We start from the raw sequence: 16,376 nt of genomic DNA, 5'->3' as shown, positions 1-16,376 counted from the left end.
TTGGGGTTTAAACCTCCCCCCAAACTCACATTAATTGGATTGAAAAAAATAATTGATTTTGACGAATTTAATTAACTATTCTACAAAATATTTTTGGAAAAATATTCTCTGATTACTACATTGAAAACCGTGTTTAAAGCGTCATGAAGACTTTTGGAAAATTATGGCAAGGGGATCTTGTAACGTATCCCTTAGCCGAAATTCCATAGTTGTCAAATTACTTCAATGTAAAATAAAATAACTGTCTGAATTATTTGAGCTCATTTTTGGAAAGATTCTCCAAAATATGGGTTAGAGACAATTTTTCGAATGGGAAGCTAAGTTTGAATAGGTTGATTAACTTGCTCATCGAAAACTTGCACACATTTCAACATTTGCTGAAAACGTATTTTTTAGATTGCGTAGAGTTTAGACCAAAATTCAATATTATTAATAACAAGAGTAACATTTCGGAAACTATTTGGAAGTTGATTAAATGACGTTTACAGTTTTTCTCTAGCAGGTCAGGATCGGTTTTTAAGAGCATTTGATTTTTGTTGTATTATCAACTATATGCATAGTCTCTGAAAAGGATTGGAATTATTAAATATTTCAATATATTTCAAGTTTGTGGCTATTAATGGTGTATATTTAAGTGCTGCATTGAAAGGCGTACTAAAATTTTGAGGTACTAGGACTCGTTGTCAAGTTGTGAGCTTGAATAATGAAGAAAAGTAAAATCAATGCTCGATAAATTTTTAACGGTCATGATCACATTCATTCGAAACTGCCAAATTTCGATGTTAGTAACATTGAAGAATTTCAAAATGTAAAACTGTTCATCTGCTGATAAAATAATGTTGGCGGTTAATCCTACTAGAAGAAATTATAAAGAATTTACTCTTCAAGCAAATTTGAGCCGAGACTTAATGTCTCCAGCAAAGTTTTTTGAATCTTAAAAGAGGAAGAAACGAGGACAATCGAACCGACCGTTTCAGTTTGAAGGGGATATAATAAATCGTTGGGAGTGACTTGGCTAAGACGGTTAATGTCACTCCTTTGGTCCTTTGGGATGGGATTTACTCCTTGCCCTGGCTAATAAGCCTAGGTTAAAGCACCTTTACTCGCCCTCAAACTTACCGTGCCATGGCAGATACAAATATTAACAATGACTACATAATTCCGAAGAATTCAGAAGTAAGTGTTGACATTATTATCTAGAGATAGGCGATCCACGTACCCTAGTCCATGTCACAGTTCGTACTCTCCCTGCACAAATATTGGAATAAATTAATATCATGGATTAAATGCATATAACGAAACTTATGGATGTACTTCAAATAGTGAAAGCAAAGTAGCGAAATACTTAGAAGGAATAGAATCACCTACCACTATAGAAAAAATGACATAAAATTTGAAATTAGGAACGATATAGTCAGAACGATCTTACCGGTGATTGCATATACATCACACCGCGTTGTGGCCCTGTCGGCGTAGATTTCTAATTGATGTTTTGCTTCTTCTGATGATGAGGATCAAGATAACGCAATATATGCGTCGGTTTTGCTGCTGCAACTTGCTAGCGTTACTCCACTAGCAGGGATGTATATTGCAGCCATAGCTGGTCTTTCGATGGCAGTCAATATCGATGACGTGGGTGAAAATCGGAATAACATTTTATTTCACTTGTCCCTCTGCTACAACTAAATATACAAGTTCTTGGTAATGTTTAATTTCACTATTGTTTGGTAATGTTTAATATAATATTAATATTGCAGTGGAAACACTCCGAAGACATCAGTTAACTTTGTACCTTTCATTGCACGATAACCAATGATGCGAACCGTCTGTACCACGCACCACCACGTCGAATACGCTCAAATGCCTTCATAGTCTCCTGTACGATTCCGCTGAGATTACTTCCGAACATAACCAGCAGCAGTGGGCCGGGCAAACGTTTCGCTTGAACTTCACACCTGCACGTAGAAGCTTGCTTCTTAGCGAGCAGCACAATGACGCCAAAATCGTTCCGGGACCGCTGAACTATCCACTGTATAGCACTCCGTGTTCCGTCACCGAGAACTCATCGGAAGTAGTCCAACTAATGAAATTTCAGAAACCGCAGCAAAATGTTTCATAGAAAAAAACTGGCGGAAAAAACAGAACTGTCTCAAAAGAGACCTCGCCTACTATCAAGTTATTCTGAAATTACTGAAATTGATAAATCTCTTCTGCGTCAATTAAACAATAAATTCACATTGAATTCAATGAGTCTGAGTCTCTGAAGCTTACAAAAAAATAGTTAAGAGAACCTCCTTAAAAAAATCCTAAATATTAAAAGGATTAGGGGTTTGCCCAGAAATATAAAGAGTATTTCCTTTTCTTGGAGCTAGCATCAATTCGGCGCTAGCTTAGTCCTGTCACTAAGTTAGTGTCGGATTCTGATGAGATGAAGTCGAAACGCAAGTCCCAAAACTAATTTCATTATAGGTTTTGTGTTCTCAACTCGCAATGAACAATTTTCTCCGTAGTGTACAAAAAATAGTCTTTACCTAAATTTCTTTTCACTAAGGAAAATATAGAATGTTCATTTATATTTCGATATGCTGCATTCATGTAGCCTTCATATTTTCAACAAAATTATTTAAAATGACATTATCAACAACTTTGCTGAAGGCACCATGTCTCTTAATATTTTTGAAGAGTTAATTCTCCATAATTACCTCTATTAGAATTAATCACTAAAATTTTTATATCAAAGCATGTGCTGTTTTATGTTGAAAAACTTCTCCCTTCAAAGTCGAGGATTATTAAATTAGGTGATCTAGAACGTTTATAAAGTTTTCAAACATTTATCCCACTTTAAAGGATCACAATTTTGGACTTCATTGACATATTATATAAGAAAATAATCTATAGAGGTTTGAAAACTGTTCCATATTGATTCTTCTTGTTTGTAGACTGGAATGACATCTACTGGACTAATTACGTTTCTGAATTTTCAATAATTTATCAAACTCATATTAAATTTTAGCATTTTTGATTTTCATCAAAACCTTAAATAATCTTTAACTTTTTAATGTTTTTAACGACATTCCTTAGCAAGGGACTGGGAAATGAATTATATTGTTCAATATCAAGAGCCGTAGTACTCAAGGAAGAGCAAGCATTTGAAGGAAGAAAGTTTAGAAAAGCGTGGAGAGGGTCATATGAGCAAGCTTAAAGTTTACCGGCGACTTAACCCTTCGTCTTCTATCTCAGGAGTAAGGATCTTTTGGCATTAGAAATGCAAATCACACAAATTATTAAAAATAGGTGATTTTGGGGCCAAAATGACCCAGTATCCTGCTTTCCCGGATTTTTGTAGAAACAGAAATATCTCTATTCAAATACTAAGCTTATTTCCTTTAAAAAGAGGTATAAATTGTAATTTTCTGATTGCTACTTTAAAAGTTCAAGCATTTAATATATTTGTCCTCCATATATTGCCACAGAAGCAATTTCAAAAATTTCAAGCGAGGTGGGTGGGAGTATAAAATTGTCCAAACGATGTGAAAGTTGCCATCTGAGCTTACTTTGACATTTGTCACAATATAAGTAGGGGGCCTTCGAGAATGCAAAAAAATGTTTTGGCGATGCTCTATCGCTCATCGAAGCATTGGGATTCCGCTTAAACGCTTTCAATAAACGCTTGTGATCCTGATCACCAATAGAACATCCATTCTGACCGCATGTCTCCTTCCATTCGATGCTCAGAATTTGGAAGTAATGTTTAATCACACGACTCACCGTTAACTGTGCGATTCCGAGTTGTATTCCAATGCTCCGATGAGGGAGCAGAGGATGTTCCAGGTGCTTGCGCAAAATCAATTCGCGACATTGCTTTTCTGCTGACGCCATTTTTTACAACTTTCGAAAAGCTAACAGCATTAAAAATACAGTGTAAATAATGCACGCATTGGCTTGCTAAGCCAAACCATGTTTCAGTTCAAAAATTTTCATTAGCTTAAATCAGAGCTTCTTTTTTTTTTTGCGGAATTTCACGCAGGACTAGGGGTTTGCTCAGAAAAAGAAATTGTGTTTTTTTTTGTTTTGGAGCTAGCGTCAATCCGGCGCTAACTTAGTCCTGTCACTAAGATAGTGTCGGATTCTGATGAGAGGAACTCAAAACATCTCTCCCATAACTAATTTCGAAACTTTCCCCTTTCGTGAAATTTTTAATTTTACCGCTTTTCAATGGAACACTTTCATTACACAGATAAAATTACCAATATTTAAATTAGGCGTGTTTGAATCGGCTCGTGTATAAATGATTAAAATCCATCTAGTGATAGCGGAGTTATAAGCGTGCAAAGCTGACATAGTTTCGTTACATAGGAGATTTAAAGATTTTAGAATGAAACATAACCTCAGATTGTAAAGTAAGACATTCTCAATGCCAATAGTAAATCACAAGAAGATATCAAACTGAAAAAACAAACTGAAGAACATAAACAAAAATAGAACGAAGAAATTCGTTTTGTTTTCTGCAAGCAAAATATTGGTTATAAAATAACTGTAAAACAAAAATTAAGTTAAAAAAATAAATAGAACAATGTACTCAAATTGCTCAGTTTTACTCAGAAAATGCAAAGTACATTTACGACAACCTTTTCCTTTGATTCGCTGAAATGAATAGTAGGAGTTGGGACGATGGGGTCGGTTTTGGACCATGCATTTTCGATGCGGCCAATTTGTACACTTTTATTACGGCCTCATTATCTCCAACAAAGAGAAATTTATTACCTTGTGGAATCACTTAAAATGTCGGCAAACGATTTGTAAAAAAACTACTTGCGTTTTAAACAAAATAAATAATCTATAACACTGAAAACTTTTATATGTATACTCTATATATGTTATCATAATTAGTGAACACTGTTGTAAGCTGTCGTTTTCAACACCAACATGGCTGATAGGTGTTTCACCGTATCACCTGACAATAAAAGCTCCTTAGTCCGTTATGTTGGGAATAAAACAGAATTTCGTACATTATATTGGGAATGTTGGGGCACACAAAATTGAATAATTTGTTAAATATTTACTTTTACTTTCCTACAACCTATAAATGTTCTTTCATAACTAAAAATTGCACTTTTCATCAAAACTCTGCGACCACTAATCCAATCATCAAACAAACGGAAACGAAGCAAATTTTTCATTCTATTTAAATACATGACGTATCGGTACCTCCGAACAAACAAATTATGTACACGAGACCAGGCATGGTAGGATTCAAATGGGCTAACCTCCAATCAGCAACCAACGAAAAAGATGCGAAGGGACTACGTTACAGGAGATGAACAAGATAAACAAATAGGTACGCATTAGCTTATTTGATTTGGAAATAAATTCTATAATATTAGCTTCTAATAGCCGAAGGCGATTGCATCCCCTCGCTGTGCCTAGCATCTTGCAGTCCCTTTCATCTTTCCATAAGCATCATGGTGCAGGGTGCTGGAAAGGGATTGCAGAACAGCATGACAGCTATAAGGCACATAATTACCCACGTGTGTTTGAACTCGAATTAGCCAGCACTCGGTTAGGAGGCATGCAGAATCGACTTGGTTTCCGTAGGATAATATGAACAGGATGCCTTGAGGCCTAGTTTTATTCTGACTGAGCTCCCGAAACAGTTAATTTCCTCGTGACGAATAGCTGATTTCCTTTTCTCTTCTTCTTCATTTGTCCTTCCGTTCATGTAGATCACCTATTCTAGTGGTAAAATTTGGAAACTCAAACCAGATTCGGCGTGAAATTGTTTTTTCTTTCAACTATTTTTCGACGTTTTCCTGTGGGTGAAAGCGCGGTTGTGCATAAATTAGCTTAATATGCGTGTATCCTTTTTCCTGTTCTCAAAGATTTGTGAGATTAATTGGAAATTATTTTGAAACATTGATTCCTTGGTGGTAATTTTACCGTCCTAAACAAAATAAATGGAATTACTTAAACTTATTTACAAGGATAATGAGACGTACCAAATTGGAAAAGGCATTGTGCGAAATTCTAGACACGTAAGTTTAGCGCATATATTGTTCAACTTGAGGAATATCGTGTCTATAGAAACCGAAAGTCAAAGTTTCGCTGCAGGATTGCATTGCGATTTTGCTGGAATCTAACACAAGGTTACCAGTATTATCTGCATATATTATTTAGGGATTCTTTAAATTTTTTATGAGGATTTGGAAACAGACCGTAAATCTATAATATTAAATACTTTTTTATGACCACTTTTTGCTTTTTTTTAAATTTTTCCCAATATTACATACTCTATTCAAAAAATATTATTTCGCAAAAATCGGCGGCCTTCAAAAAAATTGACGACAACTTGACATGCCAAAAATAAGAACAACTAAATAATAAATTCTCAATTTTCAAGAAAAAAAATCCTTTCTCTAAACCAACATCATTCTTCCGGTTGCTCAGAAACCTAATCCAATTACCACACTTGGTTACGTAATCAGAACGCACTAGAGCAAATATATGTGCACATGTATAAATATTCATGGTCCCTATTTTCCAAACTAACCTCTTCCTACCAAAAAGGCCTATTACAGACCGTATCGAAGTTGAAATTTCACGCTCCTTTACAGCTCAATTTAATGCGCCTGTCGCCTCTAACCAAACTGACGGACTGGTAAACGTACGGCAGTAAGGGCAAAACAACATAAACCCTAGAAAATAGGATAAATATATTCAAATAAATGAAAAAGTCCTTACTGGTTCCCCTTCTCCAATCTGTCACGTGGCGTTCAGTGGCCAATAAACTAATTAATTCTCATCGTTGAGCATCGACCGGAATCCTAATAATGATGAATAAAAAGTGAAAACAATAACAACCGGTTGAAGACACGTGCCCCAAGGACTGATACTTGTTGAGTTGGTGGACTAACACGGTTCGTGCGTTGAAGTCGCGTGGCACCCATTAAAAAGAGAAAAAGAAAACAAATGTTCGAAGGAGGTGTCTGCTCACTGCTGTGGTGAATTGGGAGTGTGCGCACTTTCGCACTTGAGGAAAAAATCGTTTGTAACGGTCGAATGACACATGAAGATGATCTTCCGGTTTGGTACAGATTGAAAGGAGTTACGATTGTTGGGTGGGCGAAATTGCAGTCACGTGTCACGGTGTGAACTATCGCATATGGGTATCAGATGTCACGGAAGTTATCACGTGGTTATTGGCGACACGTGCAGTGCCCAACTCTACTTTCTGTTGGTAATTTTTTGAACTCGAAGAGCGTTTTTAAATATTATGAACTGTTATCAAGTCCGTTATAAATACACTTCTAATTGCACGTGTTATGCTCGAAATCTGTCCTTTTTTAGAAATCTCACGGGAAATGATACAAATTAAAAGCTAATTGAGAAATGATCGTTCAAGTTCCAATAGTGTAATCCTTATAGGGTAGAACATTTGCTGCCTACCGCTTGAGGGATTCCATTTCAAGTTTTTTGGTAATGTTAATGTATGGTCAATATTTTTTGGCTTTCTCATATAGAAAGGTTATTCAATCGCTCTTTTATAATTTTATTTTGGTCTGTTAATTAGTATGAAATTTGAATACATCTCGTGTGTTTTTTGAAAAGTGCCAATAAGCATACTGTTAAAATTGACTTTGAGCGGAAATGCCGGACAAACCATTATTCGCCGATTATATATGACAGCAGTTGCGGTGAGTTGCGGTTTGTTCGGAATTTCTCTCAAAGTGAATTTTGACAAAAAACGCACGAGACATGTTTAGATTTGTTGATAGAAAACTTTTTTACTCACGTAATCTTATTCAAAATGTTTTCTTTTTCATTAGGTTTTCGTTGATAAAACAAATGAATTTAAATATGTACATATGTACGAATTTACATCGTAATCACATAGTTTTGATTTTTTGAAAAATGTCACAACTTTTTTGTCAGTCATGTTTATTTATTTCGCCAAGATTGAATCTAGCATGGGTTTGCTATACAAAATGCGATCCTCGGACAATTTTTTTTGGGGCTTGCAATCAGTTATCAGTTTCTCGAGAAACGGAAAATAAACGATGAATTTCTCAGGATTTCCCGGAATCCCGGGAAATAAGAAAAAATCGTAAAAATTATGTTACAGCCAAATATTCATTTATCAGTGTAATAATAAAAATAATTTTCCATTGTTATAAAAATAAAAGTTATAGAAATAATAGTATAAATTAAAATTGCAAATTGGATGAAATGAATAAAAGAGATGACTAAACAGAATTAATAATATTATTAAAATGAAGAAAATAAATGTTGAGGGACCCGGGGATATTAAGACCGTGGAGTAATTCGAACCCCCTCGTAAAACTTTCTGAATGTCGTACATATTCGTAGAATCGCTATTCTAAAACATTAATTTTGACAGCTAAATCTAATTCTTTGTTTTTGCCTTTCCCTATAAGAAAGGTATTGCAATTGCTCTGAACACCGACTTTTTAACGGAGGCCCGGAGGGCCGAGTGACATATACCATTCGATTCAGTTCGTCGAGTTCGGCAAATGTCTGTGTGTGTATGTATGTATGTGTGTGTATGTGCGTCTGTGTGTGTACGCGAACACAATCTCATTCACTTTTCTCAGAGATGGCTGAACCGATTTTCACAAACATAGTCCCAAATGAAAGGTGCAACGTTCCCATAGGCTGCTATTGAATTTCTAATGGATCCGGAATTACAGGGTGACGAGTACGATCACGCAGAAAATGTCGATTTTAATAAATTCTGCAATGAATGTATAATGGTGAAAATTTTTCCAAAATGTGACCACAACTGCTTCGATCTGTAGTACTAGGTCACTAACAGCCATTCAAAGTCTCTTTGGTCACATTCGCCACTATCATCGGTTCCGGAAGCCCCGGCGGAAGTATCCAAATTCAGAATAACAGTCACATCGGTTTCTCGGAGATGCACAGTGGCAGATTTTCCTAAAAACCTGGCCAAAAGTCGAAAATTGCATGGTACTACTTTGGGTTCTATTACATACATTGTCCTTCATATGGTGCTGCCGCATGCTATTTAAAGTGAAACACTCCAAAATTTCCTTATTTGAGGTGTTGACACATCCAAACAGTTTAAACCATCGCGTTTTGCTCATATTTTTCATCGAGCGCACGAAATATTAGTATTATTCAAGTGTAGCTGGATTTTGATAAAAGTGCCAGTTTCAAATGTGTAATAATGGAAAGTTATGCTGACGGTATGTACTTTATTTATATGTATTGATGTCAAAATATATTACTTTACCTGTTTATAGAAAATGTCAATAACTTTCACGCGTTTGTAGCAGACGGTTTCAACAGACATTTTTGCTAAATTATTGAAATACTTTTTTTGTCCACGTATGTCCACTATGTTTCATAGCAATTCGTGTTCCTTGAACGATTCTTCATTTGGAACATAATAGAATTATTGCCCGAATTGGCCCATTTCTGAGTAATCTTTGATTAAGTGGAGACGGAGATGGATTATAAGATTTTCAGTTTAAAATTTGAACTCGTACTTTTAATTACTGCTGCACCTCCGGTTGTCATAGCGAATCGCACAATACTGCATTTTGGTCAGAAAGAATTGTGTATATAGTGGTGAAAATTTCATCGAGATTCATAAACATGTTCAAAAGTTATCAAAAGTGGAACTCAAAAGACGTAAATAATTTTGGTCGTTCATATTGAAATCCAACGAGGTCAACAGAAGTGATCGCCAAAGGTTCCAAATATCAAAAACCGATTATGAATACCATGAATAAATGTTCCCGGGGAAATATGACCTTTGTTCATGCAAAGCAAAATAAATCTAGAGGTGGAATATATGACTGGGTACTACAAGCGCCAAACTACTTTGCCAAAGAGCTCACTTTGGCGTACACTCCAGCTTGGCAAATTTGTTTGTGAGAAGGTTGACAATCATAGCATGTCAGCAAGCATTACAACAAATCGTGGTTGCTCAAAACTATACCAGGAAGCACAACATCCGGTTCGAAGGACCACAGCAATGTTGGGGATCTAGCTGACCTTCGACTAACCTTTAGTTTCCTTCGATATAGTGGACGATAATGCGTGAACCAGTTCCGTCCTGGTCATGCCCTTGGCGACCAATCTGCCTGGAGTTCCGGACCTTCACCACACGGCGATTAAAACATGCATAGACGGATTGCACTTAAACACATTTATTGACCTAACTTTAACATTTATTACGATCTAATTATAATTAATACACATTAAAAAACAGCAGAGGTTCAACCTCTGTGCAACCGATAGCGATCGTGGGTTGTGAGCGACTGACTCACTCGATCGCGGACGATCGAGATGATCTCCATCCCGATGATTCCCTCTTTCTCTCTCGTGCTAGACCGAGACGACCCGTGAGGTTATGTGGGTCATCAACTCCGACATCATTAGTCTCTTTCGCACCAGCGATCCATTGGCTGCGTACTTTAACCGTGCTGTGGGTATTAGGGTAGTCTTACAATCCAACATCCTCACCCACCCTGAAGATGCCAAGCTTCTGAAAGAAAAAAGAGAAAGAAATCCCCTTCGACGCACTGGATGACACTATCACGCTGGAGTGATGACTGCTTGAGGTGTATCTTCCATTCTTTCTTCGATCCTTGGCAAAAGACAAAGTTTTTCTACTGGTCGAGTGAGACGTCCAGTTGCCGTTTTGACAGTGACAACTCGTACCACACCGTCTTGTCCTGGATGTAGCTCGTCGATTCGTCCAAGTTTCCATCGCATTGGTGGCTGATTTGCATCAACAATTACCACCAATCTGTCAACATCAATCTTTAAGGATGGTCCCCAATTTTTGGTTCTACTCTGAAGCTGCGATAAGTATTCCATTTTCCAGCGCCTCCAGAAATCCTGTAACTGACGTTGGACAAGCTGCCATCGAGTAAGCCGATTCAACTGCACACACCCATAATCGGGTTCTGGAATAGCTTGTAATGATCCACCGATCAGGAAGTGAGCTGGAGTGAGTGGTTCCAAGTCTGTTGGGTCATCTGACATTGGTGTCAATGGCCTCGAATTCAGGCATGCCTCTACCTGTGCCAACAAGGTGATAAAATCTTCTGCAGATACCGGATTTCCACCAAGCACTCGCAACAAGTGATATTTCGCTGAACGCACTGCAGCTTCCCACAAACCACCGAAATGTGGGGCAGCCGGCGGATTGAAGTGCCATTGAATGCCATTAGTTACACATTCTTTCGTAACTGCTTGTTGGTGACTGGAGTCTTTTAACAGTGTGAAGAGTTCCCGCAATTGAATTTTAGCTCCGACAAAATTTGTACCGTTATCGGAGTACATATCCGATGACCGCCCTCGTCTGGCAAAAAATCTTCGTAAAGCTTGTAGGAAACGTTCTGTGGATAAGTCTGTGACATGCTCCATATGCACTGCCTTCGTACACATGCACACAAAGATGGCCACGTATGATTGAGGTAGCCGACAGACGCCGCCCTGCTCGAGTGTATACTGGCCCAAAATAATCCACTCCGCATCGGGAGAACGGTCTGGATATTGTTACCCTGGGAGCTGGAAGTTCCCCCATTTGCTGTTTCAATAATGTGGGCTTGGCTCGGAAACAACGATGACACTGATGGACAACCTTCCTAGCTAAATTGCGGCCACCCAGCGGCCAGAAACGTAACCTGATCGTGCTCAGTAGTAGCTGGGGTCCGGCATGCAATAATTGTTGGTGATAATGCCTTAGTATCATCTCCGTCAGCGTGTGTCTGGCCGACAAAACCATTGGGTGCTTCACATCGTTCGGTTGCTGTGAATGACCCAATCTTCCTCCTACACGTAATACACCATTTTCCGAAATAATTGGTTTGTACCACCTTAACGGCGAATTGCGAGGAACACCCTTACCGCTGGTTAGCCCTTTCAGCTCCTCCGAAAACATATCTTGTTGAACCTGTCTCACAATAACAAATTCTGCTTCCCTTAGTTCTGTGCTAGTTAGGAAACTCCGTGTCTCCTTTCCTTCCGTTTTTCGCAATATTCGAATCAACCGCAGCCAATAAGCAGTTGTTCTGAGCAGATTTGTATAAGATGAAAATTTAGAAATATATTTGTTCATGAAATTCGATTTTTCAGTTGACACACATGCAACTGCATTTCGACGTCGTTCTGGAACTTCATCCATGACATTGTCCAGTGACTGGGGCCATTGATCTGCTGATTCCTTTAACCAACTTGACCCTTCCCACCACATGCTGCTCCCATGAATTTGATCTGGTGGGACTCCGCGCGAAATTAGGTCCGCTGGGTTGCTGACCCCTGGTACGTGACGCCATATATAATTCTCTGTCAGAGTCTGAATTTTCGAGACTCGGTTCGCCACAAACGTCGTCCATGTGTTGGATGGAGCCTTGATCCATTGTAGCACACATGTTGAATCCGTCCAAAAATGAACCTCGTGCGTTAACCCAATGGAGTACGAAACCCATTCCCAAAGCTGTGCTGCAAGTAATGCACCGCAAAGCTCCAACCGTGGTAGTGACTGTGTCTTCAAAGGTGCCACCTTTGATTTGGACGTTAGAAGCCTAACCGTAATCTCTCCGTTGTCCGTTAAGGTTCTTAGGTACACACATGCCCCGTAAGCTCTTTCCGATGCGTCACAGAAGCAATGTATTTGAGTCGACACAGCTCTTGGTGCGATAACACATCGTTTTATGCGCAGATTGTTCAATGACGGCAGCTGCTGATGAAATTTCCGCCATTCCTCACCCACCGTTTCGGGTATCGGGGAATCCCAATGCAGTGCGTTACCCTGAGCGTCTCGCATACTCCATAGCCGCTGCATAAATATCTTCGCTATCGTGATGGTCGCTCCGATAAGTCCTAACGGGTCAAATAGCGATGCTATAATTGAAAGAACCTTTCGTTTTGTTAGCAATTGATCTGGGAGTAGCGCCGGAATGTCGAAGTTGAATCTCAACGTATCCATTTTTGGTAACCAAGTCAGACCCAAAGTCTTTACCATTTGGTCTTGATCCCAACTAATACCATCCATCATCGGGAGTGCTAAGTCAGCTTGAGGAATACCGTCCAGTACGGTTTGATTATTTGAGGCCCATTTCCTCAATCTGAATCCGCCGCTGGCCATTATAGCATCCAATTGCTTCCTCAATTCTATGGCTGCATTGACGTCATCGGTTCCAGTAATCACGTCGTCCATATAGACATCTTCTTCCATCGCCTTTGCTGCAAGCGGAAAACTGCTTCCTTCATCCAGAGCTAGCTGTTTTAAGGTCCTCGTTGCAAGGAACGGCGCCGGTTTCGTACCGTAAGTCACGGTGGTTAGCTCATATGTCTCTACTTCTGCCTCCATATCAAACCGCCATAGTATACTTTGAAAAGTCGTATCATTTTGGTCCATTTTAACCTGCCGGAACATTTTCTCCACGTCCGCAACGATCATTACTTGTCTTGTTCTGCAGCGCAACATGATTGACCGAAGATCTTGTTGAATAACTGGCCCTGCCAAAAGAGCATCATTTACGGAAATCCCTGTAGAGGTCTTACATGAAGCGTCAAACACCACTCTGACCTTAGTGGTTGTGCTGGCCTCCTTTACAACCGGATGATGTGGTAAAAAGTATCGTTTAACGCACGTATCGTCAGCTACCTTCCGCATATGACCTAATTCCAAATACTCGGCCATGAATGCTTGATATTGCTTGCGTAGATCTTGATCTCTGCCCAGTCTTCTTTCCAAACCCTGGAAACGTCGCAATGCGATATCCTTAGAATCCCCCAATTTCGATATGAATTCACCATTTTTCGGAAGGGTAACTGTGTATCGGCCATCCAATCCTCGTTGAACTGTGCGCCCAAACTGCTCCTCGCAGCGCGCTTCTTCCGGGGAGTAATTACAGCTGTCTCCCACTTCCTCGCAGGACCAAAACCGCTCCATCAACTCCTCCAAGTTGTCCGATACCACCATGTTGCAAGAAATTTGCGAAGATTGAGTAGGAGATGATACTTCTCCGGAAACAACCCAACCGAAAACCGATTCGGTAAGCAAAGGTAACCCATCACCTAATGGAATAGCCTTGCCTGTCCGGAAAAAGCCGAAGAAAGATTGAATTCCGAATATGAGGTCTACACTATTCGTTTGATAAAATGCTGGATCTGCTAGTATGATTCCTTCGGGGATATCCCATCCCCTTGTTGAAACCGTTGTAGTTGGTAGGTTGGCCGTAACCTTCGGTAACACCAGCAATGTCATGCTACAAACGAACGATGAGCTTCGCGATCGTATTGTGGTATGGATCTGATGTCGTACTCTCGTAGACGCCTGGCCGATTCCAACCACAGAAACATCAACCCCATCCTTAGAGATATTCATGAGCTTGCACAACCTTTCAGAAACAAAGTTACATTCTGATCCTGAATCCAGTAGGGCACGTGCCGGGTGACGTTTCCCATCATCATCTTCGACGAGAACTACAGCTGTTGCGAGGAGAACCTTAGAGGCACGTTGATGTGCCATGTTAGATGTTACTACATCTGTAGCAACTACACTTGCAACCTTTCCATCTTGTGTACTTGTAGAGGCTTTCCCTTCTCCCGAAGAAGCCTTGTTACCGTTCTCGCCGTCCGGTTTAAAAAAAACCATCGTATGGTGTCGACCTTTGCATCTTCTACAAGAAAACTTTGAAGAGCAATCCTTTGCCTGGTGGCCCTTCCTGAAGCAATTCCGGCAAAGAGAGTGTGAGCGTAGCAAGGACTCCTTGCTAGCAACTGACATTCGTTGGAACGATGGACAAACGTGCAACCAATGGCTATCCGAGCAAGCAATGCATTTCCCGGCTGATGATTGTGATGCACTATGACTGGTGCGGACCGCAAAAGGTTTTTTCCTCTGTGCCATTACGGAGTCTGATCGACCTTCCGATGGCTTTGCCGGGAGTGATTCTAAAATCCGAATTCTCCGCTGAAGAAATTCTGTTAGATCCTTTAACGTGTCTTGGTCCTTGTCAGAAGACAACTCCTCCCATCCTCGTCTTGTATATGGATCTAATCTAGAGCTGAGGACATCAACCAACAGAAGGTCCTTATAATCTACTGGCTGCACTACCTGATCCAGTGTTTGAATTATCCTGTCGAAACCTTCCAGTAATTTGTGTAGCTCGGTCGACGATTCTTTAGCCAGTACAGGCAGTTTAAACAGTGCTTGCACCTGCCGTTTTTTAGAAGCTTGCTATTGTTGTAGCGTTTGACCAACAAATCCCAGGCAATTTGGTAATTGCCTTTTGTTATCTTCAAGGGATCGATTAACGCCTTAGCTTCTCCTTCGAGGCACCCCTTGAGATAATGAAATTTCTCAACCTCTGGTAATTCAGTCTTCCAGTGAATCAATGAAGTGAACAGATCCCGGAAGCTGAGCCATTCATCGATGTTACCATCAAAAGTCTGTAGCTGTATTTGCGGGAGCCGAACGTGATCCATGGATGCATGCTGATTCGTGTCGGTTTGCCTAACCGACTGCTCCAAGACGGGAGCATCTTGCAACTCCCTTGCCTTATCCATCAGAGCAGATTTTACATCGTAGTAGCGATCTTCGAAGTTCACGCGTTCCTTGGAAAAAGCCTCTTCACCTGCCTCGAAGTCATCATGGGATTCGATTTCGTATATGGTTTCCCCGATTTTCTCCCATAGTTCATCTAATCGTTCAAGACGAACTGATACCTGGCTGGCAGTCGTATTTTCATCACAGCATTGAACGAACTTGACGATGTTGTTCAACGATGTTTGCAGTCCCTTAAGCTTCGTATGTAGCGCCCTCAGTGATGGAGCCTTTTTCACCGACGTTGCTGAACCCGTTGGCGGCATGGTTGTAGATATTCGCGTACACAGAACAGGGATTAACAGGTGTAGTATTCCAAAAAACTGACCTAGCCTTGGCTAGACATACACTGTGTCAGCTTACCTGGAAAACTGACAACGGCGACTGCAGATTATTTTTAAATGAGTGTCTACACCCTTGTATGCACACGCAATTCCAGTGGTATTGGGTCCAGTATTCAACGGGATCTTGACGTCACTCAGTAGTATATACAATCGTGTGAGAAAATAATATGTAGTATCGATATTTTCCTACTTCGGCTAGACATATACTGTCGCCTTACCTGGACAACATTTACCGGCACTGTGACCAGGTAAGCAAACATCAGCAACGCATAAACCACATACAACAATCTCCAAAGTACAGATATCAGCCAGCGCATTACGAAGGGAAAATTGCAATGTAGTATCCCAAAACACTAGACTTCGGCAGAACATATACTCTTGCCTCACCTGGACAAAAGAGTGTAGTAGCAATCGAAAATATCAAC

General features: G+C 39.8%; 1 protein-coding gene across 1 annotated transcript; it reads right to left on the bottom strand.

The window, feature by feature from the left end:
• Positions 1-1,795: 1,795 nt before the first annotated feature.
• On the bottom strand, positions 1,796-14,656 carry LOC131687968 (uncharacterized). The gene is made up of 3 exons (XM_058972074.1): positions 11,555-14,656; positions 10,943-11,487; positions 1,796-1,955 (listed from the first exon to the last, which is right to left on the bottom strand). The coding sequence occupies exons 1-3, from the start codon at positions 14,654-14,656 to the stop codon at positions 1,796-1,798; spliced, it is 3,807 nt and encodes a 1,268-aa protein (XP_058828057.1).
• Positions 14,657-16,376: the final 1,720 nt, after the last annotated feature.

This window comes from Topomyia yanbarensis, chromosome 3 (genome assembly GCF_030247195.1).
Source record: "Topomyia yanbarensis strain Yona2022 chromosome 3, ASM3024719v1, whole genome shotgun sequence".
Lineage (NCBI taxonomy): Eukaryota > Metazoa > Arthropoda > Insecta > Diptera > Culicidae > Topomyia > Topomyia yanbarensis.
Note: the sequence above shows the minus strand (reverse complement) of the source record. Positions and strands in the feature narration are given on the sequence as shown.